Raw genomic sequence first — 15,386 nt, forward strand, 5'->3', positions numbered from 1 at the left:
CTGTAGCCTCCCCAGTTACCAAAATCTGGCCACAGAAACCCTATACAAACACAGTTCACTTTATCTGTTGTTATGGAGCAGCATTTATTCTGTCAGTGCAAAGCCAGCCCGGAAGAGCTGCAAATGAATGGTATGGAAAGGGTTGCTACCAGTGCAGATGGGCTGGGTGATAATACAAAACAGAACACAAGTCACTCAAGTGTTTTGGACACTGACACTGTATGTTCCAAGAAACATAAGGCCAGATAATGCACACTGGTTTTCCACATAGTGCACAATATGTTTTGCACCGGCCTTTCAGATCCACCCCAAAGCAGCTGCGTTTTCTTCACTGGTTTTCATCATTTTTGCAACTCCAATTTTGTAAGTTGGTCCTCAAACTTTTTAATGTCCACTCGATGCTTCATTAGGAACTTCCCATTTAAATGAAAAACAGGTATGTCATATTTATATTTATCATTCCATGCCGAGTTCTCTGGAAGTGTAATATCTATCTCCTGCAAAATAAACTGGGACAAAAAAGAAATATGTCAATTCCTACTGGATACTGAGAAACAATGCCTATTTATGTTTTGATCAATAGTTTTCTCAAAAGTGCAAGGCTGTTTTCTTAATGCTTTCGTATTTACTCTTTTTGTTGTAGGTAATTCCTCATTTTATGAGTACAAAATATATGTAAACACAAAGGACTCTCTCCCTAGCTCCCTAGGATTATATTCTTTTACCTCTGTGCAGAACCACTCTCCCGTGAGCACCAACCACAATAAAATATGCAGCCAGCAACACAGCAGAGTGAAACAACTCTTAATGCTTCCATTAACAGTCTTATCGTTCACGAGAGAGATCAAAACTTGGTTGAAGAATGTCAAAATTGCAATCACATATAACTCAAATACTCAAAGCCCCACTTACTAACATCCTTCCCAAATTATATCATTACCTGCCTCATGAAAGTTGCAAATTCCTCTTTCAGGCAAGGCAACAGTATTTAGAAAAGCAGTGGTTTCAAGAACTATTGCAAAAGGGTGTATATTTGTTTAGTTTGCCAATACTTATTTCAGCAGTTTTGTTTCAAAATGCTTTTGGATAATGAGTTTTATGGAAATCAGTGCTGAAAAATGAGTTTTATGGAAATCAGTGCTGAATTTCTCTTGAAGAGGTCATCCATGAAAGAATAACAGGTGCAAATAAATCCAAGCAATTTTCTTTTACAAAGAAAGAATCCCAATTAATGGTTCTTTCTATATATAGAAAGCTTATATAGCATTGCAATACGTTACCCTTCTCTTGTATGGCTCAAGAACTTCTTTCGCTTCATCACATAGAGGGCATGGTTTCTAAAGGAAAATATTCAGAGCAACTTAAAGCACACAGGTAAAACACACAGGTAATCTGTACAGCAAAGTAACATACACAGACAGGAGTGGTCATTACAAATACAAGTTCTCTCCCCACTACCAACCACCTAAACCAGAGCTTCTTTAAACATGATCTGAAACACCTATTTCTTACTTCCTGCATGTGAATTACTTTGGATTAAATACTCTACTTTTATTTGCATATAATCTGAACTGTCTTTCCCACACAGGCAAGTCCTTGTGCTCTGAAAACCGACGCAGGATACCAAAGACCAGTAGCATTGTGTTCTTGATAGTTCTTGTTGTTTTTGGAGGGATTGGTATATCTGATATTAGTGACTGGAAGGAACATCCCAGAATCCTGCACATCAGTTCTGTAACATGCCAGGCTCCTTTCAAGAACTTCTAGGAAAGAATATGCTCTTACTTTCATGGCAAGCTTAGGCACTACATGGTATTGATAAGATTGGAACTGGTTTAAAATCAATATAGCAAACTAAAAATCAATATATAGTGAACTAACAAACAGCAAAATCTGTTTAAAAACTCAATTTATATTAGTGCATATTTTCAGTAGAAGAGTGCAACAGTTTCTGACATCACTTGCTATATGCTGATTTGTAATTGGGCTTCCAGGATAAAGCTGTTTTGGACAACCTTCTCCATATTACAGAGACAAAATTATTGCTCAGGTAGTAAAAATCCATTCCCAAAGTAACATATGCTGGCTGACAACTAGATCTGTTACATAACACACACGGTGGAAGGACAGTTTTATTTCCGCAGATAATTGCCATTTATGCTGCATAGTTAGACTATAGTTTTGTGGCCATTTTAAGCTGTCACTGCTTCTTTTGTGCTGGCTTAAGCACTCAAACAGCTGCACAGTAAAGCAAAACAGGAGACTTGATCTGAACTAATAGCAACCTTGCAAAAAACCAAAAAAAAAGTTTAGTTGAAGCAGTTGCTGCACGAAGGCTTGTGTTGTCAAAAAAGGAGACTGCAAGGAGAAGCCTATTTGGTAATGCTAACTTTTATCAGTTTGAAGTGGCTGAAGAAGACATAGGTCCCTTCTGCCTTCTCTTTTCTTTTTATTCTTAAAAATAAGAAGGAGTACAAAAATGAGGTGATTAGCATAAACTAACAGCGCAGATGAGCTTTATTTTAAAGTAGTTTGCATTTTGCTTTGCAATTGCCGGTGGTATCAGGGATGAAAAACATTTAAAAACACTTTGAACAAAAAGCCACTTTAGAGAACTGCGCAAAACCTGCTATTAGAAAATTTGATTTCACAATGTCTTACCAGTTAGAAATTTTAAGACACAAAGAGCATTTTTCCCAAATATTAACCCACATAAGATAGTTATTCTCTACATTATCTCATTTGGACTATCAATGAGTTGATGCTGAATCAGGCAGGGGGAGAGAAAGTAGTTTGAAGTATAGTTCTATAGCATGCATTGCTCTGAGTAAGGAATAGATTGTGACCTTTTATTTTTCAACCTATTAATTTTTTACACAGTTTAAACACTCCTGTATGTCTAGTGATGGAATGAACAAACATTCAAAACACCCATGATGATGTGAACATTCTCAGTGCTTTGCATTTCTAGTAATCCTACTCTTGAAGGAGAATCATGTCAACGTAGCATGACCTGCTGTGTGCCATCCTTTACAATAAAGTGCAGAACTCTGCAGGTAACAACTGATAACAATTCATGGAATGTGACAGTTCACAACTGACCACTCCTGCTCATCATATCTGTTTTCTAAATGCTCTTAAAAACTGTGCCTGCTCGTAACACAGACAAACCTTTGCATGCATTGTATCTGTTGGTGTTACAGTGCCAAAAAAACAAAAAGAGGGTAAAGCAAAATCCACTCTTTGCTCATGTGCTACCAGTACTACTTGAATATATCTTACAGGTTCACAGGTAGTGCTGAAATTGGTAGTGCTTCTGCCTGGTGTACAGAAACCAGCAAAGCAAAATGCTCAATACTACATAAATTTGAAGGGGACAAAAAGCAAGGACAAGCCATTTAACCTGGGATTCAGGTATATCAAAGCTGATAAACACACAGTCTTGCCTGGCTTTATTCTGTAAAGAACTTTTACCTTGGTGAATAAAGTCAGCACAGGCTTCTTTGCGCTGGCTGAGCAGAGTTGTCTCCCCAGTGGACTGGATGAATGTCTTGCTAGCTGCAGTGTTCTGCTCAGAAAACAAAGTACCATCATCCTGTTCAGGCAAAAATAAAATGTTTGTTTTGTGGTAAGTTATAGTTCATGAAATTTAATGTTAAGACAAATGTGATACAATCACAGTTCTAAAATAACAATCAAACTATTTTCCCGTGATTTTTATGTTCACAGTATCAACACATTCATCAGACAGATGGTTTACTATGTAGCAGGCCAGAAACAGTGTAGCTCAAAAAGTGCAGCTCCATTAAAAAAAACACACACAAAAAAACCCAAAAAACCACCTCTGCTTTCTTGTTGAAATGCCTCTTTTAAATTCCCCAACACAAATGCTGACATAAATGTATCATGCTGTTTCAACAGCACAGATGTCAGTTAGAATTACATATTTAAAAATGCAAAGTGTTGTGCTTTGAATCTCTGTAATCTTGCTGCAGTGCCTGGCATATTCTACTTACTCAAATTATTCCATAAAAAACCTAATCTGTACCTAATCAGAATATTAATATAGTGCCTTCTGCAGTGAACAAAAAGCTGCAGCCGAGACAGTTTAACCTGGTAATATTAAAAACATGCATAGCATTGCATCCTTCCTGCAACAGCAAATTAATTTATGAAAGTTATAATTGGGTTTGTGATTTAAAGAGTTTACGTAAATTTAATGTTATTGAAGAGTGCCAGTCTTGAAGTCACCTGTTCATAATAACACTAATAACACCTGTGCTTCCTGCAGACTTTGGTCTTAGGACTGAAAGGCGAAAAACGGAGAAGCAGAAGGGAGTCTCTGCATGGAGACTATCATCAGACATGACACCTGATACCAGAATTTACACTGGGAAAATCAAGTCATTTTTACACAAAGCCAAACTGCTTCTGTTCAGGCACAGAAGTTCCCTGTAGTTCTACTAAAGGCAACCCCAAAACCACTATATAATGTCACAAGTTTAAACAAGCTTAAGTGTGAGCAGGACCACATTGCAGCTGGTAAGCACATTTTAAGATGTACAGTAAAAAAGAGCCCTGTGGATTCACTGAATCTCTCAGTACTAATATTACAAAGCTTTGTTTTACAGAGGACAGTTTAGCCAGTGTAACCACTAAGGAAGAGTATTCTGCAACATGCAGGATTTGGCTTTACTGTTAATTTTTAGACAGAAAAGGTTCTTTCGTACTAGTCAGAGGAGCTTCCTGTCACTGCAAGCGACTGGCACAGCACTCACTGCCAAAGGTCACAGTCCTTGGCAGCTACTGGATTTATTTTACTTAGCCAGGTGGAAATCTGGAAACTTCCTGGGATTTTACATATTAAATACAAAAATAAGCTTGGAACCTTTTGGAAAAATGTAAAACTTGATGACAGTAAGAGCCTCAGTCTCAGTCATACTTAGGAAGTTTTAAGTCCATAACAGATGTCCAGGACAGATGAGGTTTTGGCATTTGCACCATGTTGCCCTGCTCACATGCAAGATAAAAATGCAAAAACAAATAGTCTGCTTTCTGAACATTTTTTCATGGATGCTTTTGTTGCCAGCCTAGCAAGCCAAATTTTGTGCTTTCAAAACAAGGAAAGTGGTCTCAAATTGTTTTGTGGACAGCAGAATGAACATACCCCAGATTTCCAAATATCACATTCTCCCTGACACACATGTATAAAATGGCTCTGGTTCAGTCCTATATACCCTATTTTTGAAAATTGCATGCTCTGGTAAACTGGAGTACAGGGGACAATTCCTACCAAAACATTAGGTAGAGGGGAACAAATAAAACAGCATTAGTACCTAAGCTTCAAGATCTCATAGAAAGAAATCAGCTAGCAGCACCTTACTTCCTTACCAATTTTATATAATTACAAGCAACACTACCTTCGGAATTCAGCAGCAAATCTTCATTGACCAGTACTACCAGTGAAAGAAGAATGTGCTGTTTTCAGGGTTAGCATAAGACTGGTTGAATGTTTTTTTATAAATAACCTAAGGAAAACAGAGTCCTGTTTATTCACCTAAATAGAATGGCTCAATTGGACTAATCCTGATTCATAAAACTGATGCCACTCTCCATCCAGGCCCCAGCCATGCTCTGCTCTTCCACCATCAAAAAGCAGCCTGAAACATCTCAACCCCGAGGGAAGGTGAGACACTGTCAGATGGCATCATATTCCCACAGTGCAGATGATGCAGCCTGACTTCCCTGGCAGCATCATTAGGATGGCAAGGAGTCATATGTGCTGCATTTTAACCTGGACTGCCCCCATAAAAATTTTTTTCATCAGAATTTACTAATCTTATTTTACTGAATTTAGCTAAAAGGTGATGGATAAAGCCAGCTATCAGTGGTTTTGCACAAACATTGACAGGTTTTAGTACTGTGAATGGTTTAACCCTATACTTGTGGCATTGCTATTGGTCAGGAGCTGGTATAAGCAAATCTCCAACTACTCATCAGGTAAACCTACTGCACAAAATCTGATACACGATTATTTGGGATCTCTCTTTAGACTCCTTCCATGTGACTATAAAGATCTGTTTGAGAAAAAAAAGAATACATAAATCAAAGAAGGATGCTTGCAAATTTGAGAACTTACCTTCCCCTATACTACAATGCTACAGAATGATTTAACAAATGATGCTTTGGAGTCTGGACTTGGCCCGTGCTCTACTTTGCAAAGCCAAATTGGACTCATTTCCTGTTAATAGAATTTCCATGAACCAATAAATCCTCATCTGTTGGAAAAATAAAATGTGACATTAAAGCTAGCCATTATTTAGATAATTATCTGTATAAACTTTATCTTAGCATCAATCTAAGAAAGACAAGCATGGGTGATTTTTTTGTCCAAGTATGTACCTTTTAGTAGTATGAGGAAGGACTAACAACTGAAAGAGGATGGCGAAAGCAAGGGGGGGCAAATATCAGAACGCATGCTGATGGCCTAGACCAGTGGTGGTTTAAAATACCTGTCTCCTGTCATTCCTCACTCAAAACCAGCAAAGGCCATCAAGGAAAACAAACTTCCTGGTAGCCTGCTTTTGGTTACCTACCAGGGAAATGCTGAACAAGAAAAGTGCCACAACAACAGACTGAGAAGCACACGTGGGTGAAGACACCAAATCCTGTAGCTCTGGAGATCCTCACAAGGCTTTTACCCCACTAATCTTTCAGAGGAGGCCTGCAAAATACAGGAGGATCTTTTTGCACATGCACATAACTCTAAAGGTCTCTCAGGGAGAATGAGGTTCTTACATCAACTCAAAACTCAAAATCATCAGTAATACCACTAATTCCTCTGAGGTGGTGCATGTTTCCATGCATTCTTTCCTCCAAAGTACAGTAGCCTAAGGCAAATGCCACAAGCATTGCATTCCACCTCAGAAAAGATATTTTTGTCATTCCATCCCAAGGTGCAGTACATTTTTTAGAGTGATCCCTCTAGAGCTATCCATCACAGACTCTGGTCCAAGAACTTACTCCCAATTTCAGACAAGTTGAATAACATCTGGTAGGCTGCTGTAATGGCCTTTTCTGAAGACTAGACAGAACTCGCATAAAGAACAAACTGCTATCATAACATAAAATTATAGTAGAGTTTCAAAGACAATAGTAGGAATAGTATAATGGATATAATATATAAATCACATGTTATATACAACTATACAGTATATAACTATATATTATTTCAACATATTATATTATCTATTATATTAAATAGTATGAATAACATTTTTATTGTCTTAATATATATTAATAGCATCAGTAGAATAATTATGATACTATCAATACATTATTAGTAAACTGGAGCACACATATTAACACTGTTGTATTAATTATGTTAATATTAGACAACATTGTACATTAGTATATTGCAATACACAAGCCAGAATAATATACTATGTAATATATAAAATGTGTATTATATATTTATAATAATAATAATATTGTATATATTATATACAACATATAATAATGCAATATGTATAATACGTAATTATACTATACCTATTATACTATAATATATACTATATATTACTATATACTATATACACCGTAACATATACTACTACTATATACTATAAATACTCTAAAATACACTATGTACTATTATATATACACTATGCATTACTATATACTATATACACTATAATATAAAGTATTATATAGCTACTATGTATACGATAACATATAGTATTATATACTTTAATGCTATATATTATGTATTTAGTATATATATTTGGTAAATATATGCAGTATATCTCATATATGCAGTAAATTAATAGTAACAACAACAACAATAATAACTTTTCAACATCTCTATTTGGAAAGTTTCCAGCTCAATGATCCAAGGACCGGGGGCGAGCCCAGCCGGGTACAAAGTGCCTCCCCATCACCTCCTGTAACAGCAACCCCCGGCTGCTGATGCTGATACTTCCAAATCAGCAAATCCCCCCGGCAGAGAGAAGGAGCCGGAGCCCATCAGCACAGAGGAGTCCTCCCCGGGGGAACCTCATCCCGGGGAATCACGCCCCGGGACCGCCGCCGGTGCCGGGAGGTTCCCGGCGAACGCTGCCGGGGCCTGGCTCCCCCCTGCCCGGGCCGGGCTCGGCTCACGCACCTCCCGCCCGCAGCGCTCCGCCGGGCTCCGCCGGAACGCGCGGGCCGCGGGCCCGGCCCCGCCAGGCAGCACCGGCTGTGACGTGACCCTGCAGGGGAAGGAAGTGCTCTACGATTCCCGAATGGTCGTGGGGGAAAGGAGCGGGAAAAATCAAAACAAAACAAAACAAAAAACAAAAACAAAACCAAGAAGTTTTACTAGTAAATTAGAGATTTGGCATGGAAATCGGTCTGTTAGTCCCTGAGCTGCTCTATAAGCGCATGACAGTGGGTTTTTGGATAAAACGAGGGAATAAAATGAGTTAGGGTAAAAGGATGAAAGGGGAGAGAGCAAGGGAGTTAAAAACGGATAGGGAGAAAGGAAATTAAAGATGGAGAGGGGAAGGAAGGAAGGAAAGGAAAGAGAAAGAAAAAGAGGAAACAAAGAGAAAGAAAGAATTTTTGAGTATATGAATAAATCCAAATTGAGTTGGAAATACACTCAACACGAGTTTCAATAAAAGCAGGAAAGAGATTGATTGAAATAAGTTATCGAGCTGGTAGATCCAGGGAGAACACTTTCTCCACTGAAATGAATTGCCGCACTCTCGTCTGAATCTGTGAAGTTTTTGTCCCTCACATTGTGACAGATACTTGACCATGATGTTTGACCATAAGAGATAGCCCTGGCATAAAAATTGGGGTACTGTGCCCTTCTTAGCTCTGGGTGCTCCATTTGACTACTGTGAAATGTTTCAGTTGTCACGTGTGTTCAAACTCCTTCCTCCAGAGAATTTTTAAATAATCTATAGCAAGTGTTTACTGCTGGGAAATTAAAGCTGTAGTTCCTTTAGTGTCTATATTTCCATCAGAATTTTGGTTGTCTTTGTTCCTAGGCTGAGAGTGGGACACAAATCCTTTGGTGTATAGTCTCAGGTCAGCTTCCTCTCTTCATTTGTACTTTGAAAATTGTAGTATGTAGTGGGGAGGCTTTCCAGGAGAGCAATCCTATCCTGCTGATATGTCATATCTAATTAACTAGCATTTAAATTACCAGGAGGGTTGACCAGCTCTGGATCCTAGTGACTCATTTTCAACCACTGTGTTAATCACTCATGCTGAACAGAGATGTAGTGGTGGCAGCTGACACTGTCTGCTCATTCTTTTTCTCAGAAACAGAAAATCCAGTATCAGGCATTGGGGTTTGTCACTGGTATAGGACAGACCTGTCAAACCTTACATAAGGGAATTGCTGAACTGGCCCTTACCTGACTTTCATTTTTGAGAAAGGGTGGGAGGAAGACAGAGGGAGGCTTAAGTAAAGAGATAAGCATGCTCTTGCTATCTCAGGTCTCAGATTAATTTTATCCCTCTTGCTCCAAAAGCAAGTCTAGCTGCCTTTTGGATATGTGTCTGAAATCCCCAGAGTAACCTGAAGGAGACAGGCACACAGTTCCCAAACTGGTCAATTGATTTAAACAGAATTGCTTCTGAAGTCAAGAGGTACTCTCGCTGTGGTTTGTTTTTTGTTTTGTTTGTTTGTTTTTCTGGTTTCAGTGTAATTTGTCATTTATCATGTGATTTGCCTCACATGAGGCAACCTGTGCCTCACCACCTTCATAGTTAAGAATTTCGTCCTAATATCTGGGTTAAATCTACCCTTTTTCAGCTTAAAGCCATGCCCCTTGTCCTGTTACTGCTTGCCCTTGCAAAAAGTTCTTCTCAAGCCTTCCTGTAGGACCCCTTTTGGTACTGGAAGGTGCTCCAAGGTGTCCTTGAAGCCTTCTCTTCTCCAGGCTGAATAACCCCAGCTCTGATGCTGGTGACAGCGGCTGGACATGAGCCCAGGTGAGCCCAGGTGGGCAAGAGGCCAATGGCCCCTGTGCTGTCCCAGCCATGGGGTGTCACAGGCCCAGGGCAGTGCCCGGCCCTGTGCTGGGACTGCTGGGGCCACACCTCCAGTGCTGGGGACAGTTCTGGGCCCCTCAGACGAGAGACATTGAGGGGCTGGAGCGTGTCCAGGGGAGGGAACGGAGCTGGGGAAGGGTCTGGAGCACCAGGAGCGGCTGAGGGAGCTGGGGGGGCTCAGCCTGGAGAAAAGGAGGCTCAGAGAGGACCTTCTTGCTCTCTGCAACTCCCTGACAGGAGGGGGTAGCTGGGTGGGGTTGAGTCATTTCTCCCAGGTAAAAAGTTACAGGACAAGAGGAAATGGCCTCAGATTGTACCAAGGGAGATTTAGGATATTATGTTTGGGTATCCCTTCACTGAAGGGATTATCATGCACTGGAACAGGCTGCCCAAGGGAAGGAATCATTTTTGTATGGGTGAAATGTGAAATTCTTAATAATCAAGTAACATAGATTCAAAAAAGACAGTAAATTTAAAAAAAGAAAAAAACAATTACAGACTCATAGATTCAATAACTTGAATAGGGAGTGGAGGAACATCAGCAAAAATATTTTAGAGAATTTGATTCTAATATTAGAGCAAATTGTTACAATATTAAGTGGAAAGAACAACTCCTAAGAGATCTTAGCCAGAGGTTAAGCACCCTAAGAAATATGCTTTAAAAAAACCCCGTAATATGCCTCCTTAAATGATGAATGTCAGTTGAAGAGCACTTTCTTTTACCTAAATGACCTACATAAGTGAGAGGACGGCCTGCCCATGAACTTTCACTGTCTGTTAGCCCAGGGATCATCTGAACATTGAGCACAGTGACACATAAATGACACATTTTGTAACAGTGATTTGGACAGTACTCTGACTTTATTATTTTCTGTTGGAACATTGCTCTGATGACACATGGTATCTGCGCATCAATTTACTAAGCACCAATAGAGCACTTGGTTCCAGGCAAAGCCAGAGCCCATTGGAAATCAATGCTTTTCTTTCCTTTCTCTTTAAAAAGCTTTGGGTCAGAACATTCTTTTGCATGCAGCACAGAGAGTAATTGTGATATGTTTGCTCTGAGTGCTAAGAAAGAGCTGAGTTGTTTAACAACTTTTTTAATAATCAAATTTACTTTACATAAATTCTAGCTCAGTGGAGAGTATTTGAGGAAGATAAAAGCTTTTATGGGATTAGGTAAACACTAGCTATCTTCAAACAAATTTAAAGGCTGCTCTTGTAAACAGTGGTAGCAAATGTCCTACTCCCCTCATCTCTGAGATCATACACATAAAGAATAACAGGACAGAAATAATTATAATTTTGGTCCATGTAAATTATGTGAAGGTCTCATCACTCATTTTTCTGATGAAAATTTTCCCATCACATAATTACTATGCCTTGAATTGCATGTAAACGACACGTGAACAAGTAGCACTTGTTTGGCACTGTAAAGTGAACAGCAGAAATTTCATTTTACACCAACACATTCGTATCTTTTTCCTTGAAATATCTTTACATGGCATTACCTCTCCAGGCAAAAAGAGCCTCTCCTTACAACATACTGCATCACTCATTACTTGATGAAACATTTACCATTTGAAAGAAAATAAGAAAAAGACCGAGTGTGAGGCTCTGGTATTCTCTCAGCTATCACATGAAGAAGAAACAGGGTTTTTTTCAGGATAATGATGTACTTTGTCATGATATATTAAGTTATGATATATTACCTAATGTAAAATGTGTTGCTTTTATTTTCTCTCACATAATACAGTTTTCTAAAAGAAATGGATCTTCTCCTAATACGTTACATTTTTTCAAATTAACGCAAAATGTAGTTACTGTCATGCGAAGGCTGATTTTTGCTGTTATTCCTAACTGATTACTTCATAAAGAAACACAATGACGTCATGTTCTTCCCCTTTGCTATAAAGCTAATAGGTGTTACTGTTAAAATTCTGTATTTTGAAATTCATTTGAATAAAAAAGCCGTGGCTTTACATTCAAAATTATAATTGTATTAAATCTGACTATCTGATTAAAAACAGTATGTCTCATTATACGTCATCAGCTGCCCTGAGATCTGCATAAATTAAATAGCCAAAAAAGGATGGCAATTTTATTTCAGCAGCATTTCCCAATTAAAATAATTCTATTGTGATTTGTGCTCAGATGCTATAAAATATGAACTTTTTGTTTTTTTCCTAATCAATGCAGCTGTATCAGTCCCCCCTATTCTTTCTGTTTGACTTAATTGCACAGTGTTTGTGTATCTTCATTCAGTGCTTAACTGTTAGGTTAAAGTGGAGAACCTACAACTTAAAAAGGCAGCAGGGGGGTGCATCTTTTTCTGTCTATCTGAAAGTCAATTATTAATCCAAAATTACCATTTATCAAAACTGTGTAGTTTTCACTAGGCATAAAGGAGAAAGAATATATTGTTTTCTAATGACTCCTTCAGCACTGGATTATTCAACTCCTAATAAGCTTGTGTGTTTGTGCATTTGTGTGTGCATTAGTAAAATATAGGTAAAGGAGGGAGGGATCCACAGTATTCCCTTCTTTCTTTCTCAACGCTTTGTTTTGCTGTTAGTGATTAAATCCTCAAACACAGATTCAGGTGCTGTTTTAAGTTACAAATTCTTTATTCTAGACCTCTGTCTACTGTCCAAATGAAAATGAGATTCCAAATGTTTCTTGTATTTGTTGAGTTTTCATAAAGCCGTGTAAAGTTTTAAGTTTTAATCTTAGGTTTAATAATAACTACAGTGTGCTAGCATGGATACAGAGTGTCATCAGGCTTGCAGACATTTTCTTTGGTCGTAAATTGACATTGGCTGAAAAACTGGACAATTAAATAGTGGACAAAGAAACAATCTTCAAAGTCTTTGAATCCTCATTGAGCCTAAGAGCTGCAACATCTTGCTCTTTTAAAGCTGGATGATAACTCTATTAAATATCATATGTACTAAGAAAAAATCTAATAAATAACCTACAGTCCTCCCTTTTTTAGTGACATTTTGATCTTGTCTGCCAATATAGTGAGGACTTTAGTTCAGTGATATAATATTTTTCACACTCACTTTCCATCTCTGGTTAATTTTAATAGTTGAAATGGCGTGCACATAGAACATCTAATGGATTGTTATTATTATTTTCATTAATAGTAGTATGCTAACATTTACTTAATGGTTTTAAAGATGTGGGTAATTTTACAGAATTTTATAGAACGAAACCGTAAATACTGTATGATACTGAATGCAATCAAAACACAGTCTCTTTTGATGGTATTTATATTTAGTTGTGCAGACAGGTGGAAAGTTTGTAAAGAAGATAATTTCACATTCATATAGGAATAAGTGCATAATTAAAGTAATTTTATCTGTTTATGCTTCAATAGTTATTTTAGTGTTTACCACCCTGTAATTTTTTAATACCAAATACTACATAGATGGTTTTGATATATTTTCACCCAGCTAATCCCACTCCGCTGCACTCCATGACTTCTTCCTAGCAGCTCTTTGGGAAATAAATATGGTAGTGTTCTAACTGTCATAAAGTTAGTTGAAATGTAATTTTTTATTTATCTTTGCTGTTGGATTTGCATTGCCACGAGGAGGGGCTGAGGACTGGTTTCCATTCCTATGTCAGGGCCCCTGTAAAAGGTATGGGAGGTATGTTCCAGTTGTTAGTTGAGAACTAAGATGAGAAGTGTAAACAACAGAAATTAATAAATTTTAAAAAATAGATGCTACAGTGAGCAGAAGTAGGACAATCTTCTGTTCATCATGTTTTTACAGCAGTTTATGGAGAAGGAATTAAATTCTCCTCAGCAACGTAGCTATTAAAAGCTAGGAGAATCTGTTATTCTTGAAAATTATCACTGCAAGCTATTACAAAATCAGTGTACAGTTGAGGAAGCACTTCATCACTTTGGGGTTACTAAAAGAAGCAACTGCAAAGCATTGCAATATCGTTAACAAGGTACTTGCAACTTTGGCAAAACAAAACAATTGAATAAATTTCTGTTGATGAAGGCAAGCTTATATCTACCAAAGCCATTTCATTATGGATTTATCCAATCAGTGCTCCATTTTTTTCTTGAAGCAACACTGGAAAGAGCCATTATCTCCTTAAACTCATGTACTTCCCGGGTACAGAGGGACAAGGCTGTCAGAAGGCATGAGGCAGTTTTTGAATTAAGGAGAAGTCTGTGCATAATACTGTAATGGGGAGCATCCCGATCGTGGGAGATCAGCTCCAAAATGTTAAGAGCCTGTCTAAATATGGTACACACTAATTACTCCATAGAATAAAGCATCTGATCAGAATTTTGTGTGGTGATGGAGTGGAAAGAAAGAGTGTTTGGAGTTTGTCTGTCTGTCTCTGTATTTTACTCCCTTCTGTCCATTCTGTTCATACTGAATTTCCCGTCTCATTTTAATGGGTGTATCATAATATACATAATTTCTCAAGCAGAGTTATCAGGATGCAAAATGATTCCTCAGGTCTTCGAACTACACTTCTAGGTATCAGTGCAGCTTCTCCTATTGTCCTAAATTTATTGGCCAAGTAAAATGCGAGAAATGTTCGTTATTTGACATAAGAGCGACACCGTGTGGCTTATGCTTGACTTTGCATTGCAACATCTACAATCCTAAAGTAAAATCCCACGAACTCCCTGTGATGGTTATTGTTATAACACACATGAAAGTAAGTTATTTTAGCTCATGAAAGGTAGCAGATTTTGTTTTAGGAAATTTAATTTTCCGCATATAAGATAGAGTGTATTCAGGGCAAGAATATAACTCCATTTCAAAAAAGTTATTAAAAAACGAAATAGCTTTCACTCTCTGCTGTTAACCTTGACTTCTTTGTGTTTACTTATTTTCGTTTTTCACAGAAATGCATGAAGCCATCCCTGAGCTCATATACAGGCAACTATATATCCAACAATATGGATTACAATTAGTCAAACTGACCTGGACGTCAAGAAGTGCCTCAGATAGGGCCTTATGAACCTGGCCCCCTGATACTTAGAAACCTAATATATATATATTATTTTAATTCAGTTTTGAGATAAGGGCACTGCTAGTCATTTCTGGAGGCTCTGTGCTATGCTGGTGCAAAGGACTCTCAATAAGGGGACAGTGTTCTGACCATTTTCCAGTAGCACACCTGTGACACCTCACTCATGGCATTTTGAAAAAATCCTACCACACTTGTCACAAAAGTGAGGCAGTGACACAGTATCAAAGGATGCCATTCTTTGCACTCTTATTCCACTATGGTTTCATTTATCCTTTGTAAACCAACTCTTATAACACTACAGTTCATTTCACAGCCTATGTAAT

General features: G+C 38.0%; 1 protein-coding gene across 7 annotated transcripts; it reads right to left on the reverse strand.

Annotated features, from left to right (window-relative positions):
• Positions 1 to 59: 59 nt before the first annotated feature.
• On the reverse strand, positions 60 to 8,230 carry CUNH5orf63 (chromosome unknown C5orf63 homolog). 7 transcript variants are annotated; one of them, XM_050329918.1, is made up of 6 exons: positions 8,165 to 8,230; positions 6,597 to 6,724; positions 6,140 to 6,278; positions 3,475 to 3,595; positions 1,281 to 1,337; positions 60 to 509 (listed from the first exon to the last, which is right to left on the reverse strand). In XM_050329918.1, the coding sequence occupies exons 4-6, from the start codon at positions 3,592 to 3,594 to the stop codon at positions 342 to 344; spliced, it is 345 nt and encodes a 114-aa protein (XP_050185875.1). In that variant the 5' UTR covers position 3,595; positions 6,140 to 6,278; positions 6,597 to 6,724; positions 8,165 to 8,230; the 3' UTR covers positions 60 to 341. The 7 variants fall into 7 exon arrangements, with proteins under 7 accessions (XP_050185875.1, XP_050185873.1, XP_050185874.1 ...); XM_050329916.1 differs by lacking the exon at positions 8,165 to 8,230 and adding an exon at positions 7,941 to 8,107; XM_050329917.1 differs by lacking the exon at positions 8,165 to 8,230 and adding an exon at positions 7,852 to 7,870.
• Positions 8,231 to 15,386: the final 7,156 nt, after the last annotated feature.

This window comes from Myiozetetes cayanensis, unplaced genomic scaffold (genome assembly GCF_022539395.1).
Source record: "Myiozetetes cayanensis isolate MyiCay16 unplaced genomic scaffold, myiCay2020 scf4, whole genome shotgun sequence".
Lineage (NCBI taxonomy): Eukaryota > Metazoa > Chordata > Aves > Passeriformes > Tyrannidae > Myiozetetes > Myiozetetes cayanensis.